This window comes from Balaenoptera ricei, chromosome 9, assembly GCF_028023285.1.
Source record: "Balaenoptera ricei isolate mBalRic1 chromosome 9, mBalRic1.hap2, whole genome shotgun sequence".
NCBI classification, from domain to species: domain Eukaryota; kingdom Metazoa; phylum Chordata; class Mammalia; order Artiodactyla; family Balaenopteridae; genus Balaenoptera; species Balaenoptera ricei.
The window spans coordinates 8,788,740-8,801,185 of NC_082647.1; the positions used below are offsets into that span (position 1 = coordinate 8,788,740).

The 12,446-nt window shown below is 34.7% G+C and overlaps 1 protein-coding gene across 2 annotated transcripts in view; it reads right to left on the bottom strand.

The window, feature by feature from the left end:
- CNTNAP2 (contactin associated protein 2) overlaps positions 1-12,446 on the bottom strand; it is a 2,085,708-nt gene that overhangs the window by 902,906 nt on the left and 1,170,356 nt on the right. For both annotated transcript variants that reach the window (XM_059933152.1, XM_059933153.1), the window contains one exon: positions 1,054-1,225. In XM_059933152.1, coding sequence (XP_059789135.1) covers positions 1,054-1,225 — 172 coding nt within the window. The remainder of the gene's footprint in view (positions 1-1,053; positions 1,226-12,446) is intronic.

Sequence of the window (12,446 nt, forward strand, 5' to 3'; positions counted from 1 at the left end):
CATCATAAACTGTAATTTACCATTCATGTGAATACTACTTTATTAAGATTATATGGAAGCAAGCTTATTTCATAATAGATGATTTTTGTATATTTTTAAGATTCATTATATGTCTTTGGATGACTTCCCCAAGGATCCCCTCTTAAATGAATTAAGATTATTAGAGACTTAAGGTCTGTACTTTATTGGGGGCTGGCTAAGACTTATAGAACTTTTACCTTCAAAATATAAAATTAATAAAATTCTTTTCAGAATAACATAGTCCTCTCATAAAAGATTTGAAAATAGGACAGAATATCACCTAAATTCACCGGGTTAAATTCAACTCAAAATTAGATGTAGTTTGTTTGTGGGCAAAACATCTCAAAATGAAATTTTTTCATGTTGGAATGAAAGGCACTGTTTAGAAGTATGTTAAGGTAGTACATGTAATGCTGTCATAATATTTCATGTAAAGGTTGTATCTTTCCACCATGTGAGAGGTCAACTAAGTTTTTATAAAAAGTTTCTCCCCAGATTTGCAAAAACTGACAAAGATGAGATCTTGTAATAATATTTCAGTATGTCTGTTTTGTAAGCAGACTCAACTACATTAAATACTCTACTTCAGTAAATCCCTATACTGCCTGCCAACACATTTTAATGTTCCTTTTCCTTTAAGAGGGGCGTTTAGAGGGGACCATATACTGAGGATGAGTCATGACCAAGACAAGGAGAAGAGGGACATTTCTGCTGTGGGCATCAGAAGCAAAACTAAAAATAAACTAAGTTCCTTTTCCAGCTGTTGCTTGCAAAACTACATGCATAATGCTCACATTCACCAAGGGAGGTTGAATGGGTTAATGTGACATCACATATTGTTCTGTCATATATAACCATGTCCTGATATAAACATCACTGCTAACATCACAAACAAAAGCCACAGGCATGGCAAATGGCTCCCGTCTCCTTACCCCTTACAGGGTTGAGTGTTCGGGTGTTTCACTTGTCCTACAACAAAAACATGAATTCCGAAAATCTGAACAATTCAAGGAAGGATGAAAGACCGTTTACCTGTCTATGATGGCACACATATCAATGCTGACATTCGCAAAACTTCCTGGCCTCCTTTGTGCCACTTCGTATAAATTTACAAGTTGATCATCCACTTGAATGAGCTGCATGCATCCTTGGAATGAAGGCTGAAGGACAGAGTGACTTGAGTTATTCATCTGGTTCAGATAACCTGTGAGAGAGAAAAAATGGGAATGTTGAATTGTGTGTCCAACATGCTTCACTAAAACTCCTCTGGGTGTTTTCCCTGACCACAGCCATCGTATCCAGCTACTGTGTTTCGCTGATCCTTGCTGATGCTGCAACTCAGTGTGGAAGAATGAAGTCTTTTGAGAAAACGGTATTATTTCAGGGGAAGTTGTTAAGGGTTGAACCTAGGCAAATGTCTGTCTCTGGTCTATGTCTACGAAGCATCCTTCATATTTTCTCTTTTGACATCTTCTTTTTCACTGTCACATCTCTGTCCATCTGCTCACGGCTACACTTCTTCATCCGACCCTGTCTTCAGAGATCAGGATGTAAAATTTTAGACCTTTCCCAACTATCCAACCTCCTTCCTTTTATGTCTTTAATATTTACTGTTATTTTCTTAATTCCTTAGAGGTCTGTTATTCAGCTGTCAAGAAGCTAAACTTACTATTATCAACTAAGGTGGGTTTCTTTTATAGATTAATATCTAATTCAATCCAAAGAGACATTTGCATTACAAATGATTTCCCAATTTATAAAACCCAAAGAGACATAAAGAGATAAATTTAGGCATAAGGGTCAGTCACCTTGCTCTGAATATCCATCTCATATAAGGTACCTAACATGGTATAGGTAGCATAAGTGATAAGAAGTGAAACTAAAAGAAGTTTAAAAGAATGAATAACAAAACAAAAAAAGAAAGTTTCTATTAGGGTTAGCAACTACTGGTTCTATTACAGAGTAGGATATACATATACTAAGGTTGAGATCAAATAATTTTAAAAATTTTATTGCAAAGTAACTTTAAAATAGCACCACAAATAAATTGCCTTTATGCTTTTCAATACAAAAAATCATAATTCATATTATGCATAGAAAATCTGTAGGCCATATGGAATAAAATTTCTTGATCCCATTAAATATCTCCACAAAGTCCCCCAAATGAACTTCACCTATCAGAGCAAATTTAAACTGTAGTAATTTGTCTGCTTAAAAATCTTAAGTTGGGCTTCCCTGGTGGCACAGTGGTTGAGAATCTGCCTCCCAATGCAGGGAACACGGGTTCGAGCCCTGGTCTGGGAGGATCCCGCATGCTGTGGAGCAACTGGGCCCGTGAGCCACAATTACTGAGCTTGCGCGTCTGGAGCCTGTGCTCCGCAACGGGAGAGGCCATGACAGTGAGAGGCCCGCGCACCGCGATGAAGAGTGGCCCCCGCTCGCCACAACTAGAGAAAGCCCTCGCACAGAAACGAAGACCCAATGCAGCCAAAAATAAAATAATTAATTAATTAATTAATTAAAAGGAAAAAAATTTAAAAAAAATCTTAAGTTATTCACACATTCTTTTCAATCTAATATTATATCTATAGCAAAAAAACAATTTATACAAAATGGGTTGGTATCAGGATGTGCCATTAATTGGATAAAAGGGAATTTTCAATAAAAACATTGTCCAAAAAATGACCATTAAGTGATTTTTTATTTTATTTTAAATATTTATTTATTTTATTTATTTATTTATTTTATTTATTTTGGCTGCGCCGGGTCTTAGTTGTGGCATGCGGGATCTCTACTTGCGGCATGTGGGCTTCTTAGTTGTGGCATGTGAACTCTTAGTTGTAGCATGCATACGGGATCTAGTTTCCCCACCAGGGATCAAACTCGGGCCCCCTGCATTGGGAGCGCGGAGCCCTACCCACTGGACCACCAGGGAAGTCCCCATTAAGTGATTTTTTTTAAATGTCCTATTCTGTTTGACTAGTAACAGTAGTTTAGAACAATAGAAATCTCCTTCTCCCTTTATTAATGGGTTACAATAATTAAAATCTAATAATTATCAATTGAATCCTCTTTAAGGATTAATCACAGAAGTGTACACAATCATTTTCCATCAACACAGTACTATGTAAAAATACGATTATACTTAATTTCTTGGCTTAAAAATAAATAAGCATCTATTTCAATGTCAAACATATGGTTTTTTTTTTTTTCTTTTTTCTTTTCTGAGTCACTTTTTTTTTTTTTTTTTTTCATTTGCATTGGCTTAATCCTCTCAGAAAATTGCTGATCTTAGCTAAGTGGTCTATTTAGACTAGCTGTATGCATACATATGATTTTCACTCTGCCTAATCAAGATAAAATTGAATGGAGTTTAATGTCTAAACTTAGCAAAGAGAAAACATCCAGCTGTAACTTTATTGACTATTCTTAACGAGACAATCATATGATTCTGTTTTTTGAATACTTGGGAGTCTCTAAATATCCACACTTGCTTTGAAGTATTCCAAAATGGGTAGATCTATTGTGAGAACAAGACCTTCTCAGAAGCAAGGCAGCTGCATAACACACAGATCCCTATCAAATGGGTATAGTTAAGTTCATAAAACAAGACTTCATCAGTCACTCATAACAATGTTGTTTGGCCCTGATGAATTCTGGAGTTTGAAATTGTCAATTCCTTTCATTTTTCTACACAGGATACATTCTAGGAGAAGATAAGTATAGTACAAACTACTACATGTCCATTATAATGTAGCCAAGGAGCCTCATGGCTCATGAAGAGGTTGTCAGTAATGACTGAAAGGAAGGTGAGGAAGCAATGTTACTGGAAATGGAAGAAAACTGGATCATTGCTATGTTGCAGTGGAAAGTTTAGCAAAACTGTGATAATGTGGAAAGGAAAACACTGTACTTAATGAACTGCATAATCTAGCTAAGGACATTTCCACACAGAGTATTCTGGCGTCTTCTCTTTGTTTATAGTAAAAGGGAAAAAGAAGAGAGAAAAACTAAAGACAAACTGTTAAATATGAGGAAGCTAGGTCTTGATGGATTTGAAAATAAAATATTTTCTTAATTTCAGTCTCTCCAGATGTTGACCGCAAAAAATTAAGAAATCACTTCATGGCAAATTTCTACTACCAGGAAAACATGATCTAAAGATGATAATGAGGTGTGGCTATAAAATCCATATTAAGACCTCAGAAATATCTTAGATGGTGCCTCCAAGAACCATTCATTCAGACAAAATAACTTCTAGCCAGCTTACTGGTGTGTCTTATAGAGCCTATGAGTTAAACAATAATGGTTCTAATAATCTTATAGACAGTTTCCCCTCAGCATGTCAGCGGAAGCCCAATGTGAAAAAGAGCTTATCTTTATGAAAGTGTGGATATGGCTCTTGTTTAATGAAGTAAAGCTAAACAGCATTCAAAGGAAGCCTACACATTTTTAAGAGAACTGTACTAGTAGAATGTTGACCACTCCCTTATAGTTAGCAATGGGTTAAAGATGTTGAGTCTCTGGTACTGAAATTCCGGGTGCTCTAACACCCTCCTACCCTTGAAATGGAGGACAGCATATTATTATTTATTTCTGTTATTGTTCCCTGTATGTACAAATATAATTTCAGTAAAAAATGTTCGTGTAACAGTGTCTGTGATACTTTCAGTGACTAAAGCTCAGGATTTAACCTACTTAGTAGATTAACAGCAGGACTGTTTGGAGAAAAAAATTTGCAGCTGGGATTTTGAGGGTCAGAAATGAATAGATATAAAATGGATAGAAGGTTAAACTCAACTAAAATTTGCCAAGTTATTATAAAAATTAAAAACAGTAAAAAAGTAAACTTTTTCTTGTTTTGGCTTAGACCTTTAAATTTATTATATCTATGAATTTGAAATAAAAAATACAATGTTTATACATGGGTTGTAGTTACTGGTGATCTGACGATATGTTGTAATACCCACAGTGAATTGTAACTGTGTCTTTCTCAATTGCACCTATCAGTGAACTGGGTCATTATAATTATGTTACCTTACTGGCATGTTTGAAATTTCCATTTCAAGACTTGGCATATAAAAACTTTATACCTGATTTGAAGTCCTTTCAGCATTTTGTTATTCTTGTTGACAAAAGAAACACATGCATTTTCAAGGTTTTAAAATTTTAACTCAGATATACATTAGTGAAAAGCATGCTGCTATTTGTTTTGACATTAAAATGCCAATCTAAGTTGTTGTAAATTATAATGGTAACTTGATGGGACAAGAAAAGCAAACAACAGGCAACAGGGCTGAATATTTTACATGTCTAAAACTACATGCATACAAGATGTCTCTATTTATACTTATTTTAAAGTTGGGAAATTTGGGAGGTTGAGAAAGGCTGGTAGAATGCTGTAAAGATGCTAAAAACCATTTAGGCTTTTCCTTTCAAAATAACCTTGGAATATTGTGCAAAGTGTCTACTAATCTCTACTGTTTACCAAACCTTCCTCAATAATTCACCCTGGTGGGGTTGGGCCCAAGCAAGCAGTGTGTTAGAGTGAGCCAGGAGTGAGCCCAGTGGTGCTTGGTGCCTGCAGTAAGGACAGCCAAGCACATGCCCACCTGGCACGGCTGGGAGACTGACTACAATACAGGTTGATTGAGCAAATAAATAAACAGACTGACAATAGTGGGAGCCAGGTTCACACTGTCAGGAAAGGAGGGTGCAAATGAAAAAAGGGAGATCTTGAATGGATCCTATGGGTTTGGATTGGAATTTAATCTATAAGTGTGCACTTGTGGTTTTCAGTATATAGAGATATAGAAATAAATCTAGATGGAATTGTGTATATGCTCAATATACAGGTGGTTCCTACCATCCACTGAAGATGATCCAGAGCAGGATTATACCCAGAAGAAATGAGTCCCCTTACAGTTCAGATCTTAGTTTCTCTACTGAATAAAACCAGGACTCTTTGGAGAAAGGCTGATCCTAGAGCTGGGTCACAGAAAGCACAATATGAGCCTGGAACATTTTGCTGCCCAGGAAAGTAAAGAAGTGTTCAAAGAATGATGGTGTCATGTCAGAATGACATAGGGGCCAGTCTGAAGAGGGCTTCTACTGCTCCGATCTGGACAATTTTAAAACAAAATAAATAATTTGAGCATCAGAAAGATATTTTGAGTGTCAAAAGAAAGGAAGGAAGGAAGGAAGGGAGGGAGGAAGGGAGGGAGCGAGGGAGGGAAGGAGGAAGGAGGGAAATAAGAGGAAAAGGAAATAATTTATAGATATATTTCATCAAATAACAGGAATCCATGAGTCTACTTGCATAAAAATGAATAAATAGGAGAATAGAAATATCTTCCTGTGATAACTAACAAATGTAAAAAGCATGTTGGAATTAGAAAGGTACAATCTGGCAACCATCATAATAGTAATTAATTCAGGCAAGAAATATTAACTGATGCTCAAATGAGTGGGTGAAATTTGGATGATGAACAGTCTCAAAGTGTCTCCCTATGAATATATTTACTAATTTCAAAGGGGAAAGTAGTCATTTTACAGCAAAGAAACCTGGCAGACATCTTTGTAATCAAATGATCAAACTTATCACCACCAGTAATGGGACCCACTGACACTGTGGGACACACCTGATAAGTTGCAATGAGAAGAATGCAATGACTCCTGGTGGTACTCCTGCCCAAGACACATATCCTAGGTCCAATCATGAGAGAGCATCAGACAGACTCAGACTGAGAGGATCTTCAGGAATGATAAGGTTGTGAAAGCCAACAAACAGCTGAGAATCTGATTTCAATCAGCAGACTGGAGAGGCAGGAAAACAGGGTGTAACATGTGATCCCAGACTGGGTCTTTTACTATAAAGGACGTTACTGGACAATTGACAAAACTTGAATGAGTTCTCTGAGTGAAAGTTATACTTGTGGCTTTTGAACTCTTCTTGCAAATTTTTTTTTCACATTTTAAATTGTTTGAAAATTAAAACTATTTTTAAAAAGATTATGATCCATTTGACATGAGATGGTGCTTTACGCTAAACATAATGCCATTCGAGAACCTTATTTTGGATTAAACTATTTCCCAATAAAAGGAAATTATCCTGTCTCCATTTCCCCATGTCCACTTTATTCCACTTTAATCTGCATTCAGTGCCCATGAATTGTCAATGAAATTGCTCTTCCTAATTTCAGTGATCATTTTCAGGTAACCAAAGGACATCTTTTACCCCTTAACTAGACCTCCCGGTGGCATTTAACACTTGATCCTCATTTTATGTTCTGTGTTACCAGGCCAGGGTGACTTTTGTGGCCTTAAAAGACTGAATATTCTGAATCCTGCCCACATTCCAATTTCAATTCATATCCCTCTTAGCCAGATTTTTAGATCTAGGGAGTTCCTAAACCCTAAAAATATTAGGACACATGCAAACACTCAAATCCCCTTCCAAGATTTAAAAATTAAAACAATATTAGTTAAACCATTAAAAAAGTATAAGAAAATTCTACAAAAGATTGATTTTTTTCCCTCAGTATATATTTTATGCTTCAAATAAATCTGTCACATTTAAAAATGGTTCTGCTGTATTTTGGGGTGACTACTAGCTCCCAAATTAATGCTTTAAGATGTCTATTCCTACCCCCCTCAAAAAAATCTGAATCACTTTGATGTACACCTGAAACTGACACAACTATACTTCAGTAAAAAAAAAAAAGTGCCTATTCTTGCTCACTATGCTTCAGCCACCCCCATTCTCTTGCCTGTGCTTTAGGAAAACCAAGACCTTTCTGCCTGGAATTTTCTTCCCACTTGCATTTTTCATGGCTGATTTATGATTCAGGTCAGCTCAAATATCACCTTCTGAGAGGGAGCCTTCCAAGACCACTCTGCTTAAAATTATTCTATCCATTTTCTCATTCCAGTTCCTCAGCTACTTATTTCTTGTCATAGAATTTGTCACAATTTATAATTATCTGGATTGGTTTATTTATTTACTTACACGTGTGTGTGTTTCTGAATGTGTTTTTCTCCCCTTTAGTATAACAGTTTCATGACAGCAATTGTATTGTCTTATTTCTCTATGAATTTTTTAAAAATGTATTTGTTGAGAAAAACACACATAGCATAAAATTTAGCAACCTATTTATATTAAAACAATCCATGGGATATAAGGGAGATGTTCAAGATACAAAGTGTCTATTATAAAGTTTAGAAATAAATTATTTTTCAACAGATTGAAGCTCTCCTTTATAACATAATATAATCTCCATTTTTCAGGCTTTATTGACCCCTCTGTATTTGTTAGGTGAATGATCAAGTGAGTGAATATGTTTGCATTTTTATCCTGGCATGAGGTGATATCTAACCTTGCATCTTCACTTCCTTCAGGACTCTGTTTCAGTTACCTTATCAGAGAGGCCTTCTCTGATCACCAGTTAAATAACATTCCCCCACCCCCTTGATGCTCTATCTCCCTTATATGATTCATTTTTCATAACTCTTATCACATTATATATTTTTGTTTACTGTTTTTTCTCCTTTTACTGGAATGTACCCTCCATGAGACTTTGACTCCTAGATCTCTTACATAGTAGGGGCTCAAACATTGTCTACTAAATGAACAAAAAGTCACTGAAGAATTTTGAGCAAGGAAATAACTTAACCAATTTGTATTATGTTATTTTCTCTCTGGTGGAGATAGGAATAAGCTGGTAGAGGGAAAACCGGAGATAAGGATTGTTTTACAAGAGTCATTGGATAAATTACAAATTCTTATCTAAACTATGTCAATAAAGCTGATGTAGAGGGAATGGATGAAAAATATTTCACAGGAAGATATGACAGCACTGGCTGATCTACTGGATATGAGTACTGCACAGAGAGACGACTAGAATGACTCAGATTTCTGGGTGAGCAACTAGATGGATGCTTCTGCTTCTATGAAAAAGAAGATGCAGGAAAAGCATCAGGTCTTTAAGGAGTGGGATGAAAGGAGAGGAGAAAGGGTGGTGGGTGGTTCTGATGAGTTCAAAGCTAGCCTTTTCAAGTCTGAAGTACCACTGGGATATCTAAGGTAAAATATTCAATCCATAGATTAATATTAATATCTGGACATCAGGATAGGGATCAGAATTTGGGGAAGTTTTTCAGTCAACTATGCTATGGAGGTGGAGGAGATGGTATAAAGAAATTGTATAGTGCGCTAAGCAAAGAACTTCAAGGCTGGAACTCTAGAAATAATCTACATATCAGTGGTAGAAGCAGGAAAATAAACTAGTGAATAAAACTGAGAAAGAGGTAGAAGAAAAACCAAGGAGTGATATTAAGCAAGTGAAGGAATGATAAACAATATCAAAGATCACAGAATCCAAATTACATGAAGACTTAGGGCTTGACTTGGATTTACCATTTAGATCAATGGGAAACTGGAAAAGTGGGTGTGGATAACAAATTGCATTGTTTAAAGAGCACACAACATGTGGGAGAGCAGAAAGCACAGCGCTCCTAACATTCCATTATCAAACAGTGGTCTACTAATGAAAGGCTAACTAACATCTTTGGAGGTAATTTTTATGAGTTAATTTTAATTTTGTAAATTATTTAATATAATCTGTTGGTTTTTTCAAATTTAGGATGTCATTTATGTTTATTACATTTATGTTTATCTACTATTTATTTATAATAAATGAGTAGTAGATATAATATTAAGAATTTTGTCTCTATCAATTTTTTCCCCTTGGGGAAATTAATTAAATGCTCTGTTTCTTATTTCTTTATCTATAAAATAGGAAAACTTACAATATTTTATAAAACATAATATTTTATAAAACTTATGAAATGTATAAGCACAGGAGGTTGTTGTAAAGAATTAGTAAGAATATAACTACAAAGTAAGTGCCTAGAAAATGCCCAGAGTATATACCAAAAAGATCCAGAAGTCAACATCATCACCATTTCTATTATTTCAAATGGTTTATATTATTTCAATTGTCTTCGTATTTATCAGAGATCCAAAACTATGTTATTCTTATCCTTAAGGATGTTAAAATCTCATTAGGAAGACAGGTCTCAGAAACATGAACATAACTGTATTAAAAATGTTACTGCCTATCCAAATGAGTAAGTAAAATGCAAGTAATGGAAGAGTTTGAGAAGACCATTCTCACTTCTTGAATATTATATCTCTTTCCTTGGCTAACAGAATATTATATTGTCCCAGGTTTTCTTTATACTTTTCTAGCAGTATCATTTCAATTTCATTTACTGATTGCTTGCCTCCTACCTGGTGTATAAACGTAGGAGTTCATCAAAGTTTGTCCTGGGCCATGTCAGTTTTCTTGGTAGTCTCTCCACAATAATAGCATTACCCAAACCCATTGCTTGAACTACCAACTATATGAGTAGGTCTCCAATAATATCTCCATCACAGGTCTTTCTTCTGAGCTGAGGACTAATGTATCCAGAGGTTCTTGGACTTCCCCATTCTAATATTTAACACATGTTCAAAACTCAAGATATATTGTTCTTGATCCCAGGTGGTATTATGTCATTGTCCCTATACCAGCAGTCACTCAAAAAGTCAACTTCAACTTCCTCATCTAAAATGTTGCACATATTAAACAACCAAGAGTAATCCCTGGCACCTCCATCCTCACTCCCTGTATGCACAATCACATCATGTCAGTTCTATCTTTTAAATAATCCTCAGTCTCTTCATGACCATCTGAGATCAGACTATCACACCTTCTCCACCACCCACTTCCAATCCATCTCCAGCATGAAGCCTAAGTGATCCATATTAAAAATATTAATCTGATCACGTTACAACCTGATCAGGAGTCTTTTATTTATTTGATAAAATGAATTAATAGGATTTTTAAAAAATTTCCAAGGTTTTTCTTTCCCTCTAATGTTCTAGTTTTCCAAATGCAAAATATATTTACAGTGATATACAAAACATGGGTTCTTACATTATAAAAACAAAATTTTATTTGTTTTTAAAAATAGTATTTATCAGTTTGACTTTACTTAATTAAAATTAATTTAATATAATTTATTGGACCACTTAGGTAGCTAGATTAATTTAAAATATGTATATATATATTTTTTTAACTTCTTTATTGGAGTATAATTGCTTTACAGTATAAAATATGTATATTTTAGAATATTTAAAAATATATAAAAATTAGTATCAATATATTGTTTAAAAAACACTGTTTATCAAAACTTTATTGCCTTAGCAGGATCAAAATTTTTCAAATAAAATTATTTGTGACTCTCCCCTCCTATCCTCATATGATACTCATAAGATAAGTAAAGTGTAATTATACCAAAATTAGCTTAAATTTAGAAGATACTGGACATATTTCTATGAGTGTCTTTTAATAATCATGAAGAAAATTACAAGAACATAGAAAAATAAAAGGAAATCTTTCCTCAGAGAGTTACCAATTTTTGGTGTGTGGTGAGAGGACCTGAAATCTGTTCTCTTAGCAAATTTCCACTATACAATATATATGATTAATTATAATATAATTAACACCACGCTGTACATTAGATCTCTCTCTAGACTTACAATTCTACATAACTGTGTATTTGCATCCTTTGACCAACATCTTCCCCTTTCCCCTAACTCCCCCTGTCTGGTCTTAACTTCAGTTTCTTCAGCTGAAGAACAGGATTAATAATACCCAATTCATGTGGTTTTTGTAAACATTAAATAAAATACTATAAGAAAAGCACCTAGCACAGTGACTGGCACTCAGTAGGTGCTCAATAATGGTAATTATTATCATTAGGAGCCTGTTAAATGCATGGCTTTGATTAAATAACATGCTAATTTCTCACATTTAAAAGTATTTTGATATTTGAGAGATTTGTTTTATACTGTAAAGAAAATTAGAAATTAGTTTCTCATCACTTCTATAAATGGTCCCATTTTAAAAGCCTTTGTATTTTTTAATATTTTGAGGGGGGAGGACTCCGCCTTTCTTTATTAGTATTTTTACATGTGAAAAAGGAAAATATGAATGTAAACTAGAATCACATTTATCTACATTACAATAATATATATAACCCAAAATACTAGGAAATCAAGGCAATTTCTACCTGGCTGTGGAATGCTTCTAAATATGACTGTATTTGATATTCTGGAAATTAACTTCAAATCAATACAAAGCCATATTGTGAAGATTTATTCCAGGAGTTGCTTTGAAACTGGATAGGCAAGAAATTTTCAACCTGTTTTGGCTTTGGTGCTTAGAAGGGTGCTTGGCCCAAAATAGGAGTCCATGACCTATCCTTTTTCCTCCTCCTTCCCTTCTACTTGGTGTTACAATTATTGTTGTTGATGATGATGTTATTACCCTTGATGTGATCTTTTGAGACTTCAGTGTTCTGCACTCTGTACAATGATG